The following is a 13,461-nucleotide window of genomic DNA, read 5'->3' as shown; positions in this document are numbered from 1 at the left end:
GACACTGTGATGTGCTTTACAGATGTGACCTCACCTCTTCACCACAACAGCCCTGGAATACAAGAGTAGTTAAGTTATCCCATTTTACAGAGAAAAAAATGAAGTAAATATATATATTAAAATCTTAATAAAAGCATCAACATAAATGTAAAATAAAGTTGGGAAATATAAAATAAATTATACTAAGATAACCTTCTGTAAGACTATTCCACAACAAAAAAAAAATGATTTAGACCAATATTCCAAGTACCACTGTCTATAAAGCATACAATTCTATTAACTTCAAATAAAATAACAGCAATCACATAAAAAATGTGCCAGGGATTCTTTTAAACATCTTAGAGCTGTAACTTCCTAAAGTTCATTGAATCTTCATGAAAACACTAGGAGTCTGGGATTAAAACTATTCTCATTTTACATATTGAGAAACTGAGTCACAGAGATGTCAAATAATTTACTCAAGGTCTCAGCAAGGAAGAACTAGAGAGACTTCCACCTCAACCTGTGGCCTTCAGGGTCTATGCTGTTATCAACACACTGCACATACATAAACATGTAAAAGTTCTATGCATATGATATTTGAATATCTACCATGTTAGGCAGGAAATCTGTTTTACAACTTAGCGTAGCAGAGTGAATGAATGAAGGTTTTGAATCCTACTACTGTGGACTCAAATCCAGGTTTTGCAGTTTACCAGTTTTGTGACGTTAGGTTAATTACTACTCACTTTTAGGTCAGATATAATACAGTCTCCTACATGGCTTCCACTACAGGTAGACATTCTTTTCTGTTCTTATCAAGGAGCATTTGTTGTTAAGTCAACATACACAAAGCACTTAGAGATTATTATCTCTCAAACAGTTTACCTTAGAACAATTAATTATTTGAATTGAAATGGATATTTAAAAAATGGTCTGTATGCAGGCAAAGTTTGTGCCACTGAAAAGTCAAAAAAGGAAATAACACAATCACCTCATAATACTTCTACAGCAATAAAATACTGCCCAAGTAATTAGAACAGCTCAACCATGAAACTACACAAATTCTAAGCAACAATGCAATGAGAAGTCTTGACATGCAGCTGGAATATTCTAAATGTAAGAAACATTACATAAGAGTGTGGATTCTCCAGTTTTTAAGTGTTAAAAATTATTTCACCTTTTGGGCCTCCCTGGTGGCTCAGGAGGTTAAGACACAACCCCCGAGGCTGTTTGCAGCCACCACAGCACGAGTTCGATCCCCAGCCAGGGAGCTACCTGCATGGCACAGCAGACCTCTCCTGACTCGCCCACTGCTCCCCTCAGCAGAGTAAGACCTCTCCTGACTCGCTCGCTGCTCCCTTCAGCAGTGTATTTCAGTCCGTCTGCCTGTTCTGTCCCCAACTCTGTCTCTGGTGAATCCTCTCACCACCCCCCAACACCTCTAGCTTGTACCCCAGTTCTTGTATGCATAAATGAATAAATCTTTAAAAAATTATTTCACCCTTTAAAAACTAGTTTTAATTATACCTACCATGTCTGCAGAAGAACTGAATAACTACTTTGTATGTATCAGATCTGGTGAATATTTTGCACTTCTCTACATTTCTTTCGAGGGAATTCAGATATCTAAAGATGGGCAGGATTGACTGTAACACAAATACATTATAGAATAGTACATACTTAATATGGCAGTTTGATTAGTTTTAAAAACTAACAAAAGAGGGCCTCTATGGTGGCACAAGGGGTTAAGTCTCAGCACTATGAAGATATTCGCAGCCACTGCAGCACTAGCTCCATCCCCAGCCATGTTGCTGACCCACATGGTGTAGCAGACCTCTCCTGTCTGGCCCACTGCTACCCAGTAGATCTGCCTGTTCTGCTCCCCACACTGTCTCTGGTGAGTCCTCTCACCTCACCCACCTCTGCCCTACACCCCAGCTCTTGTCTGCATAAATAAATAAATCTTTTTAAAAATGTATAAAAAATAACAAAAGAGCATGTATATTTATAAATGAATAGACTTATCTTTCATGCCAATTAAACCAAGTATTAAGTATAGATGTTACATCACATAGAACAGATATTTCTGCAATACAAGACAAAATGAGGGTCACTTATATTTACTTTCATTCCCAGTTTGCAATTTAAATTCGACACTTTGTCATTATCATTCATTTCTGCTGAGGATGACCATTGATAATGTTGAAAAAACACAGGAGAGAAGAGGATACATCCATACGCTGACCGACAGGAATTCACAGATCTTAGAGCAAGCTGGAAAAATTAAATTATAGCCATTTAGGAGAAAATCAACGTCCTTTAAATGATTACTTTAGAAAATTCTATTTTTAACATCACAATTAAATGTATTAAAAATGTGTGCATATATGTACTACATTATACAAATACATTATAAAACACAATATGGACTGCATTATACAGTGTGTATTGAATTTACATATGCATATACATGTATGTGTCTATGTTGAATACATAAAGGCATTAAATCTAAAATCTTGCATGCTGACATGATAAAATTTTAAGGCCTATGGGGCCCTACCTTTAACACACAAAGTGGCAGAAGGCAAGATAAAAGGGAGTAAAAAGATTGCAGCAGATTATATAAAGGGACAAACCAATACTCAGCTTCAATCAATTACAGCCAGGTCATCTGAATTTTCAAGAGAAGCAGAAAATTTGGGTTTTTGTGTGGACTCTCTCAGTTTGTGTTAAAAATTATTTCACTTGTATGAAAAAAAAAAACAGTGCTAGACCCCCCCAAAAAAATTCTGCAAGCCACATCTAACTTCTTGACAACCAGTTTGTGATTTCTGGTTTAAACTGTGTTTACCTGCATGGTTAAGTTTACTAGGCTCTACGTGTACTCAGAATTATAAAATAAAGATGTCAGGCCTTCCTGGTGGCACAGGGGTTAAAGTCTCAGCGCTATCAAGCTTTCACCAGCCACTGCAGCATGAGTTCCATCCCTGGCCAGGGAGCTGACTCACATGGCACAGCAGACCTCTCCTCTCTAGCCAACTGCTTCCCTCAGCAGTGTATTTCAGTAGATCTCCCTGTTCTGTTCCCCACTTTGTCTCTGGTGAATCCTCTCACCCCCCACACCTCTGGCCTATACCCCAGTTCTGGTATGCATAAATAAATAAAAGCAAATCTTTAAAATAAATAAAATAAAGATGTCAGTGAAAAGGACAGTTACAATTTCTGTATTTCATAGTTAACAATGTGTCTGGACAGGGATCTTTAAAAATTTTTTGCCTTAATAGAAAGTATATTAGTTAACTTTCTTACTTACACCCTTTTCAGATGGATCTAGCCACAGCTCATCACTAATTCGTGAAAGAGCTTGGATTGCTTTTCCAAATACTGTAGAGAAAAAGAAAGGTGCTGTTTACATTCTTTCTAACAATAAAAACAAATCATAGGACTACATCATCATTCAGATAAATCCACAATGAATAGTGTTTTCTACACCGCTACAATGCTTTAAGAAATGCAGTACAATATCCTTGGCAGAATGTCAGACACGTAGTAAGCACTCGATAAATTCTCAGAATGAGTGTATGGCATGATAAAATGCAACAAAATTCCTCCTTTCTGTATGTTTGCAGTGTCACATGGAACTATTGTGGCAGCCAGTTTCCATCCCAATGTATTTTCAAACTTGGTTTAAGTAAATGTATCTCCCTAACCCTGCCAACTTATGAAAACAAGAGTGTGGAGAAGATGGTTTGAAGGGTTTTAATAACTTCATAGATGGCAATGTCAAAACAAGCCATGAGAAAGAAGTTGGAGGCATTCAAAATGCATTTCTGATGTGTGAGGGTAATATGGAAGATGCCAGATTTTCCCAGCAAACACACTTAGACACCTATCAGAGAGGTCAGGGCTGGATGGTCTGATCTGGCATGACACTGTTATGAATAAATAAAAAAAATTTGGCAAATGGATACTGGATGCCATACTGCAATAACAGTGAGCCGCCACATCAATTAAAAAATGGAAAAAAGGAAAAATAATTCTAGAACATAAAATCAGACAATAATGCTTACCAGTAAGAAATGAATGAGTTGGGGACATGGGTCTCAAACTGAGAAATATAAATTGGAAGTGCTGAGGGTGGGGTTGGGAGAGATAGGGGCATTTGCCTCTTTTTCTACTTCTATTTATTGCCTTTCCCGGGATCTGACTAATGCTGACCTTTCATTCAGCCAATGAATCTTTATTAAGCACCTACTAGGTTCCAAGCACAACCCAAGACAATGGGGGGACAGTAATGAGCAAGACATGACGTTCCTGCCTTTAGAGTGTTTCCAGTCTACGAGGAAAACAGAATTAAACAACTGTACACATAATAGCTTATAGAGAACTGAGGTACGCGCTCCAAAAGGGAACCCTGAGAACACGCAGCGGGGGAGGAGGAGGAGCTGCCTTTCCTGTTCCTCTGTCTTGTTCCACAGGGGTGCTGAACACAGGGCAAGCCACAACTGAAGAGAACTTTCAGTCGTCATTTTCAGGTGACAATCTGCAGAAAACCATTGCTTTTCTAAGCAGAGACTTTCTGGAGTAATTTATGTACTTAAAGTACCACTTGTAATAACGGTTCCTCTGCACTCCCATTTATTCCTGAGTTCTTTTCACGCATTTCCATTTCATTGCTACTAGACCAATGGCAGTGCCTTTACTCCCAGATAAGGAACTTGAGCCCCAAAGGGATTCACTGGCTTGTGCCAAGTAACAATACAAAACCATGGTAGAATCTGGAAGAATTCTAATCTGCTTTTCTTGTAACACTAAAATATTTTCGCTGTCCTAGTATTTTCCCCCAACTCCTTCCCGTGCGTCCTTATCATCCTGAGTTCGAGGCCCGCACTCGCCATCTCTCTCCCGAGGTGCAACCTCACTTCACGGCCACGCGTGAAAATACATATTATTGTATAAATAAAAGCAAAGCGGCCTCGTCGTCGACGACCAAGGAGGTGTCCCCGTGAAGTCAGACTTGCTCTTTTCTACATAAGGAGGCAAGAAGGCCGCTGCACCTTTCACCTGACTGCCGTTCATGCCGCACTTCAGCATGGCCGCGGGCCCCGAAGAAGGTCACCAGGCGTCCCTTAGGTCGACGGCCCCAGGTGCCCGGATGTTGCCCGCGCATTTTGAAGCCGCAGGATTTCACCGCGGCCTCCGCCTCCACTAAGTCTCAAACAACAGCTTCGCTTTACGGCGGGGAAGGGCCTGCGCGGGCTCCCGTAAGGCGGCCTCCGCCGGCCTCGTCTCTCATTGGCTGTGAGCGAGGTGGGCGGGTCGCTGAGAAGCCTGAGGAAGAGGGCGGCGGCGGTTGTGGTGACTGAGCGGAGCCCAGTGACAGGATGGTGAGGATGGCAGCTGCGGCGACCGGGCCTGCTTCTCGGCCCGGGTGCTGCGTCGCTGGGGGCCGCTGGGAGTCCCGGGGCGAGGGTTGGGGCTATCCCGGGGGCCTCGGCGGGCGCGGCCCCGACCGGGGCCTTGGGGAGGCCCAGGGGGCGGGCGAGGGAGAAAAAGGAGCCGCCACCTCAGGGTGCGGCCGGCCGGGGCCTCGCACTCGCCCCAAGGGCCAGAGGACGCCTGAGGGGCCCAAAGGCCCCTCAGCTGCTGCTTCTGTCACGAGGCCGGCACGCTGTAGCCCGGGGAAGGCCTTTGGGCTTGTGCCTCGAGCGTCCCCGAGGGAGGTCCCCGGCGTTTCCAGACGTTTCCTTACTCCTTTCCTGCAAAGAACACCTCCCGCTGTGGCAGCGTCCGCGTTCCACCCCCAAGTGGCGAAAGCTGCCTTCTGGGATGCAAAACGGGAAGTGGCGAGCTGAACCCCTGCCCGTTTTAGTTTGCCATCTAGGAAAAGAGGGTGAAAACTGTTCCCTTCGCCCCTGAAAGAACGTGCAGTTGCCACTGCAGTGGAGTGGTCGGCTTTCCAGGCACTGGGTTTGGTTCTCAGAATTGTTAGAACTGCTTGATTCCTCAGGGTGCCTGTGGACTTGAAATTGTTTGGGAAATGTGATTATATACGTTTTCCCCTAATAAAGGGTAGTTTTGGTGCTAAGGGGTATTTTGGGGTGCTTTACCTCACTGGTTCATCAGAACGCCCCAGACTTGCCCAACCAGCTTCCAGGCCAACCCATCACCCTCAAAAGGTGGCCACCCTTAAGAGCGTCTATATAAAAACTCGGGAGCTGCCACTCGTGTCTGCATTTAGATTTTCAAAGGTACCCTAAAAAACTAGGAAATGTAAAAGGACCTCTGATTATTTTGGTATTTGTGTTGATATGGTTAACTGGGTAAAGAGATTCCTTTCTCTGATGGGCCTCCATTGTATTTTTAAGATGATCATGGTTCTGTGACGAGTAGAGCCTTTGGGGTGGCTGATAGAGGTGACAGCCAAAGATGTGCATGCTTCTTTAGTTTATGTGTGGGAACGTCTTTCATCCCACTTTTAACTTTTGCTTCTAAGCAGACTCCAGTTTAGGGTAATTCAGTTTACAGTAATTTTGAGGCAGTTATCCCTGAAAAAAGAACTTAAGTAACATGATTCCGTATTCATGTTTCTGAAGTTTTCTGAGACGTGAACAGTTTTTTAGGGCAGTTGTACCAAAACACCGCTTTTCACACGAAAAGGAAGCAACTGGACAAAATTTAGCATTAACTGACTTTTATGATTCATAGCATTCGCTATAACAAAGGAAACTAGAAATGTTCACACTCAGTAGTGTCCAGAGTATATGGGAAGCCACACATGTGGGAAAGTTCAGTTTTAGCTGGAGGAATGTGTTGGTTTTTCTAATGATCTTTTGCTGGAGACTTCATCATTTGATAATGTATTCAAAGTGCTGTGTTAGGTCTTCTATACACAATAATGACCTAGCTGCAGCATAAATTTCCATCTACAAACATTCCTCAACCTATGTGACTTGAATTACGATTTTCTGATTTTCTGTTGGTGATAATCAGATAAGCATTCATTAGAATCCATGCTTTGGATTTAGAATTTTGATCTTTACCCAGCTAGTGATATAAAGATATGTTAATCTCTCAGCTTACGTATTATGAGGGTAAACAACCAATACTCTACAGCATACTTCCTTGGATATTGTGTTTCGTGTTTTCACATCAAGCTTACAGCTATAGGGTAATGAAAGTATTCTGAGCATGTTTTAGGTAGACTAGGTTAGGCTATGATGTTCCATAGTTGGGTGCTTTAAGTGCATTTTTAACGTATGATGGGTTTATCAGGACAAAATCCCCATTGTAAGTTGAGAGAGTGCTGGACTAGAATCGTGAACATGAAAGAATTACAGTCACTATACTTGAAGAATAATTAGAGCTTAAGAATCCAGAAAATGTTAGCTTTTGCTTAAGCTTACTAAGTATTTTCCAAATTGTATAAAATTCTAAAAACAACTGGGAGCAAAAGGAATGAGAATCAAAAAAAAAAAAAAAGGAATGGGAATCAATATGGAGAATAAGATTAGGAAAAGCTCAGGAAAAAAAAAATGACAAGCCAAAAATTTCTTTTGAAATGTATGTGTGTTTGTGTGTGCTTGCGTGACATGTTTAAAAATGTAGCAAATACTTCTTTTGGTATTGTTTTGAACAAAGCTGATTTTTAACATTTTCTTTCATAACACTCAGAAATCATTAACAATTGTTGGCATATTCATTTGATATGAGTTTTTGTTCTTTTTTGGTTTGTTTCTTTTCGTTGCTTTCTTTTAACATTGGTCATGTTCACCCTTTTTTTTCATTCCCCTGTCTGCAATCAACTTCTCCATCCCACTAAGGCTGGGCACAGAGTAAGTTTCTTCTCTTAGCTCTTACTAACCAGTGGTGGTTGGGTGGCTGATTCTGGGTTTTTCATCCTTTTAAGGTCTATCAAATAAGTAGCCAAATTCCTATGCTTTGATTGGGTTGGTTCTTTATTTGAATTTAACAAGACTACTATTTTCAGGATCTTTTGCTATCTTTAAAGATTATATCTAACCTGAACTGTCAAAATATGGAATTTGGGCAAAGGCAGTCAAAGTATGACATTTGTCATGTGACACCATTTCCCCTTTAACTACATACCCAGCAGGAAACTAAAGGAAACCAGTAAGAATCCTAACTTATTTGAAATAATTTCTGTGTGGTCATTCATATATCATTAGATGGCGAATAGTCTGGGTATACTTGAGCATAATCAACAGTACCTTATAAAGTGAAGTCATCAATCATTATAAAGATTGTCTCTTACTAATGTTCTTTCTAGCACGTTCAGATTGAACAGCTCATTCATTATTTATCCAAACATTTTCAACCGTTATAGACATATATAACGAGTTTTAAGGTTCTTCTTTTATTTTTTAATATAGAAATCTATTTTTTACCTTTTTCTCAAATGCCAGCTTCCCACATTAACTATGTACTTCAATCCATATCTGAAGGGATCCCCCTTTAAAGATGAAGATTGTTCTATCTCCAGGTACTTTTGTATTGATTACCAATGAGGGTGGAAACTTCATGTGGTTTTTAGTTTTACAGATGTTTTGTCCATTAAGATCTGGATTGAAATAATCTAAGTCATTGAGCAAATGCCAGCTGAAACTATTCTTTTATAAAGGAGAAACTTATTTAACAATTTCTTTTAAAGCTCATTTTGTAACCTTGTGTTACTCCAGCTACTCTATGCTCCAATAACAGTGCCTTTCCTTTGCAATCACTTTGATTTTTGTTGCAAATGAATCACGCTTTTTTTAGTAATCATTTTAATTTCACACATTTCATTTTTTTGATTAATTTCAGTTTACAAAGTCTGTGGTGGCAAAAGTATTTTCTGTTCTATCCTATTTTAGATATTTAATTGATTGGGTTTTTTTTTATCATATTAAGGAATGGTCATGCCTTCTTTAAAAGGATGTACATTTATGGATGGAATGTTTTTATGGGAGAACATCCTGTCATAGCGTGAAAGTACTTATACTAACCAGGGGGAAAAGAATGATTCTGTTGTCCTTTGAAGGACAGATATTATTTTTGAATAACCTTTTGGACAATATGCTGTTAATTGACTGAATAAGGCTTATTAAAAATAAATAATGTTGATGTCAAATATTGAAATTTCAAAATTAAAAACTGTACAGCACTGAGGGTTTTTTTTCAAGCACAAAATTTATTTTTGTCATCTGAGACTGCTGGAATTCTAAACCACCTCTGCTAAATTTGTCAGTTATTTAGCTGATCTCTGTTTCTCTCTCTCTCTTTTTAATGCTCTAAAAGCACATGAAAGATTGTGAAAGTGTTATTTTAAGTTTGGGAACTATACTCAGAATACATATGTAATTTAATCTAGACACTAAGAATATGAGAGTGAGCATTTCTATAAAGAAGGACAATTAGCAAAGAGGATAATTGAAAAGTACAATTTTACCCTATCAAAGCTCTTTGAAACACAGGCTGTTTTTATAGCTCTATAATGTACAGCTAATAGTTTTAAGTAACAAATATTGTAAATTTTGGTTACTGTTCATCCCAAGCAATTGACAGTCCAGTAAATTATAGAATTAACTTATTTTCTTTATTATTTTTAACAGCTCTATTAATGAAGCTGAAATCAACATGAGGTTTCATATTACAATTGCAGAAATATTAATTACCATATCAGAATTCAAAAATTCCCTAGGGCCATTTAATATATTTTTCAATTTGCAGGGTTGTTTTTTTTTTCCATTCAGTGTAATGTGTAGGTCTTTAAATGAATCACTTTAGAAAGTTTGATTTTATTCTTGGTAAATAGATTATCTATATTGTGTACATATATCTGTTTATGACCAAAATAAAATGAGATTGATTTAGAACAGAGTACATTAATATATGTGTTTGTTTAAACCATCATGATAGAAGTTGTAAGAATAATTTCTGCTCTTTGGGATTCTGAAATCTCTCATGAGTTTCATTTAAACGGGGAGTTATGGGAAGAAAATATCTTGTTTTGACACCATGTTTAACATTATACCTTGTCTCACCTTGGCAAGTTGGTGTTGGTATTAGGAGACCTGCATATCCCTCACCGGTGCAACAGTTTGCCGGCTAAATTCAAAAAACTGCTGGTGCCAGGAAAAATTCAGCATATTCTCTGCACTGGAAACCTTTGCACCAAAGAGAGTTATGACTATCTCAAGACTCTGGCTGGTGATGTTCATATTGTGAGAGGAGACTTTGATGAGGTGATGTATTTCTTTTTCCTTCCCATGTATTTCTGTCTTGATTCTTTTATATATTAAGTGTTATCCTTTAGACCAGAGCTTCTCTCTCTAAGGGTTTTTTTTTTTTAACTCTCTAGATACAAATTTGCTATACACTACTACCCTTCCCTTACTATGTTAAGAACATGACTAACAAAGTTGATACAGAGTTATCAACTTAACAGGTTTTTGTTGTTGTTGTTGTGCTGTAATTTTGTTTATAAAGTTTTGGTATGAACTTCTCACTACCACCACCTTGACTGCTCTGTTCTAGCCACCTTATCACTGCTGTAGTCCAACTTCCTGATTCTGTCCTTCCTTTCTCCCTCCAGTTTGTTTTCCTAAGTAGCAACCAGAGTGATCCTTTTTAGGGGTCATAGTTTATATCTCTACTCTGCTAAAAATCCTTTCATGGTTTCCTATTACAAGGGTTAACTGTAAAAGGGCATCAAGAACTTGAAAAAGTGATGGAATTGTTTTTCACCTTGATTATGACAATGCTTATATAACTATGTTCATTTGTCAAAAACCCTTGATTGTATGTTAAAAAGGATAATTTTACTGTATATAAATCATACTTCAGGGGCCTCCCTGGTGGCACAAGGGGTTAAGATGCAACTTATGGAAGCTGTCCACAGCCACTGCAACATGAGTTCGATCCCTGGCCAGGGAGCTACCCACAGGGCGCAGCAGACCTCTCTTGTCTTGCCCGCTGTTCCCCTTAGCAGTATATTTCAGTCAGTCTGCCTGTTCTGCTCCCCATACTGTCTCTGGTGAATCTTCTCACCCCCCGCACCTCTGGCCTGTACCCCAGTTCTTGTATGCATAAATAAATCTTTAAAAAAATTAGACCCCAATAAACCTGATTTTAAAGAAAAAATTAAGTTAGGCATTCTGGAGCGCCAGCTTTTCCTATTAGTTAATAATGAGATTTTAGGTGCATTACATCTTTGTTCTGGCCTATGTTAAAATAGATTGGAATAGATCATTTTTAAGATCCCTGTCATTGCCAACTTTATATGATTTAGTGTAATAAACTTGACTCCAATATGAAAAAGTATATTTTGCATTTTTGCCAAAATAATCTTTTCCGTAAATTATTTCACTGGTACTCTTTAATGAGGTCCCTTTATACCAAACTGAATGGGCACCACAGGAGTGCTCTCTCCTCTCTCCCTCCCTGCCCCTCCCTCCCCCTCTCCCTCTCACAGTAGATTTAAAAAGGAATTTGGATAAGCTGGAAGGACATGAAGGTGAAGAATAGGGGAATGAGAAAGGAAGGGGCAAACTCTTTTGTCAATAATTAGAATATAGTTCTGGTTTGCTAAAAACATATTCAGAATTCTGTTTGTGTAATGACAGCTTCATTAGCAAGAATTGAAATTATCTGCTTCCATTTGCTAAATTCACAGACCTTGGAGTTATACTACTAGGGCTTGGTTCTTGCCTCAACCATTAGTAGATTATAACCTTGGGCAAGTTATTTTCTCAGTCTGTTTCCTCATCCATAAACTGAAGCTTATGGTAGAAATCTAACTGTTGGAATTATTTGTAAATATTAAGTAGGTTGAGATATATAAAGCCCTTAGAATAATGTTTGGTTTGTAGAAAGTGCTATGTAAATGTCAGCTCTCATTATTGCTCCAAGCTGTCTATATAATTCTCAAAGCCTGAGACATAATTTGAACACAACCTAGCTTATAGACCATATGCCTAGGATCCTTAGATAGAAGAAAATTATAAATTTGGGGGAATAGTTATCCCCTACAGCTTGCCTAAAAGTACACATATTCTGGGGGCCTCCCTGGTAGCACAAGGGATTAAGTCTCAGCACTGTGAAGCAGTCCACAGCCACAGCAGCACAAGTTTGATCCCCAGCTAGGGAGCTGACCCACATGGCGCAGCAGACCTCTCCTGTCTCTCCCACTGCTCTCCTTGGCAGTATATTTCAGTTAATCCTCCTGCTCTGCTCCCCACTTTTGTCTCTGATGAATTTCTCACTCCCCGCACCTCTGGCCTGCACCCAGGCTCTTGTATGCATAACACACAAATCTTTAAAAAAATAATAATTCTTTTTAAAAAAGAACCCATATTCTACAGAAATAAACATAGTAAAGAAATTACATGATACATTTCAATTTATCTAGAATAAATTGTATTTTGAGCATAGCCGCAGCGATTGAGGAGAAATTAAATGTCTTGTAAATGTATTGGTTTGGGGCACTGTATCAAAATGTCCATATGAGACTGAATATTTAAGCAGGTGGTTTTTAGGCATCAGTATCTCTAAAATATAATTTTGTCTGTTTATTTTAGAATCTGAATTATCCGGAACAGAAAGTTGTGACTGTTGGGCAATTCAAAATCGGTTTGATCCATGGACATCAAGTCATTCCCTGGGGAGATATGGCCAGCTTGGCTCTGTTGCAGAGGCAGTTTGATGTGGACATTCTTATCTCGGGACACACACACAAATTTGAAGCATTTGAACATGAAAATAAATTTTACATTAACCCAGGTTCTGCCACTGGAGCATATAATGCCTTGGAAACGTGAGTGTGTAATTTGGGAACACGGAGGCTTTATTAAAGTTAATAATTGCATGCATGACATTTTATAAATGCATTCAATCACTAAAGTAATTCTAGCCTTTTTGGGGCAGTCTTCTGTTTGTTCTTTTTAATAATACCAACCAGATATCTATTTGAATTTAAATTGAAATTTTATAGTGCCACCTTCTAGCACAAAATACTGACATTGTTTATATTTTCTTCCAGAAACATTATTCCTTCATTTGTGTTGATGGATATCCAGGCTTCTACAGTTGTCACTTATGTGTATCAACTAATTGGAGATGACGTGAAAGTAGAACGAATTGAATACAAAAAATCTTAAAACCAGGCCTGATGATTTTTGTTGTTTTTTTTTTTTTCATTCCCCTGTTCAAATCAAGTAATTAAACATTTAAGAGCCACAAAATTGTATCACTTTTATAATATTTTGCAGTAAAATATATCATCTTCTGTTAATACAGTGCTCTAAGCTTCTTGTAAACTATAAGAATATATTTAGTTTATGTATATGATTTCTATGGAAAGATGTCCACCACACAGTAATGGTCACGTGTTATGAAAAATTTATCCTTGTAAATATCTTCAAAGTTGATACTGGGGACTTTATTACAAAAGTAGTGCATGGGGAGAAAGATTCTAGACCT

General features: G+C 38.7%; 2 protein-coding genes across 2 annotated transcripts in view; one reads left to right on the top strand and one right to left on the bottom strand.

Annotated features, from left to right (window-relative positions):
- Positions 1–5,076, bottom strand: part of RAD9B (RAD9 checkpoint clamp component B) — a gene marked incomplete at both ends in the record, with an annotated part of 29,749 nt that extends 24,673 nt beyond the window's left edge. Inside the window, 4 exons of the mRNA XM_084253327.1 lie at positions 1,514–1,628; positions 2,107–2,256; positions 3,296–3,366; positions 5,040–5,076. Of these exons, the coding sequence (XP_084109453.1) occupies positions 1,514–1,628; positions 2,107–2,256; positions 3,296–3,366; positions 5,040–5,076 (373 nt within the window). The remainder of the gene's footprint in view (positions 1–1,513; positions 1,629–2,106; positions 2,257–3,295; positions 3,367–5,039) is intronic.
- A 2,688-nt stretch (positions 5,077–7,764) lies between these two features.
- Positions 7,765–13,139, top strand: VPS29 (VPS29 retromer complex component; the record flags this gene model as incomplete). The annotated part of the gene is given in 5 exon segments (XM_084253015.1): positions 7,765–7,798; positions 7,801–7,817; positions 10,035–10,226; positions 12,561–12,796; positions 13,022–13,139. Coding segments are annotated over 5 exon segments (597 nt in total), but the record flags the coding sequence as incomplete, so codon positions are not given.
- Between the last annotated feature and the right edge of the window lie 322 nt (positions 13,140–13,461).

The sequence above is a fragment of the Talpa europaea genome (assembly GCF_964194135.1).
Source record: "Talpa europaea genome assembly, chromosome: 14".
Lineage (NCBI taxonomy): Eukaryota > Metazoa > Chordata > Mammalia > Eulipotyphla > Talpidae > Talpa > Talpa europaea.
This window is presented reverse-complemented; position numbering and strand designations above follow the sequence as displayed.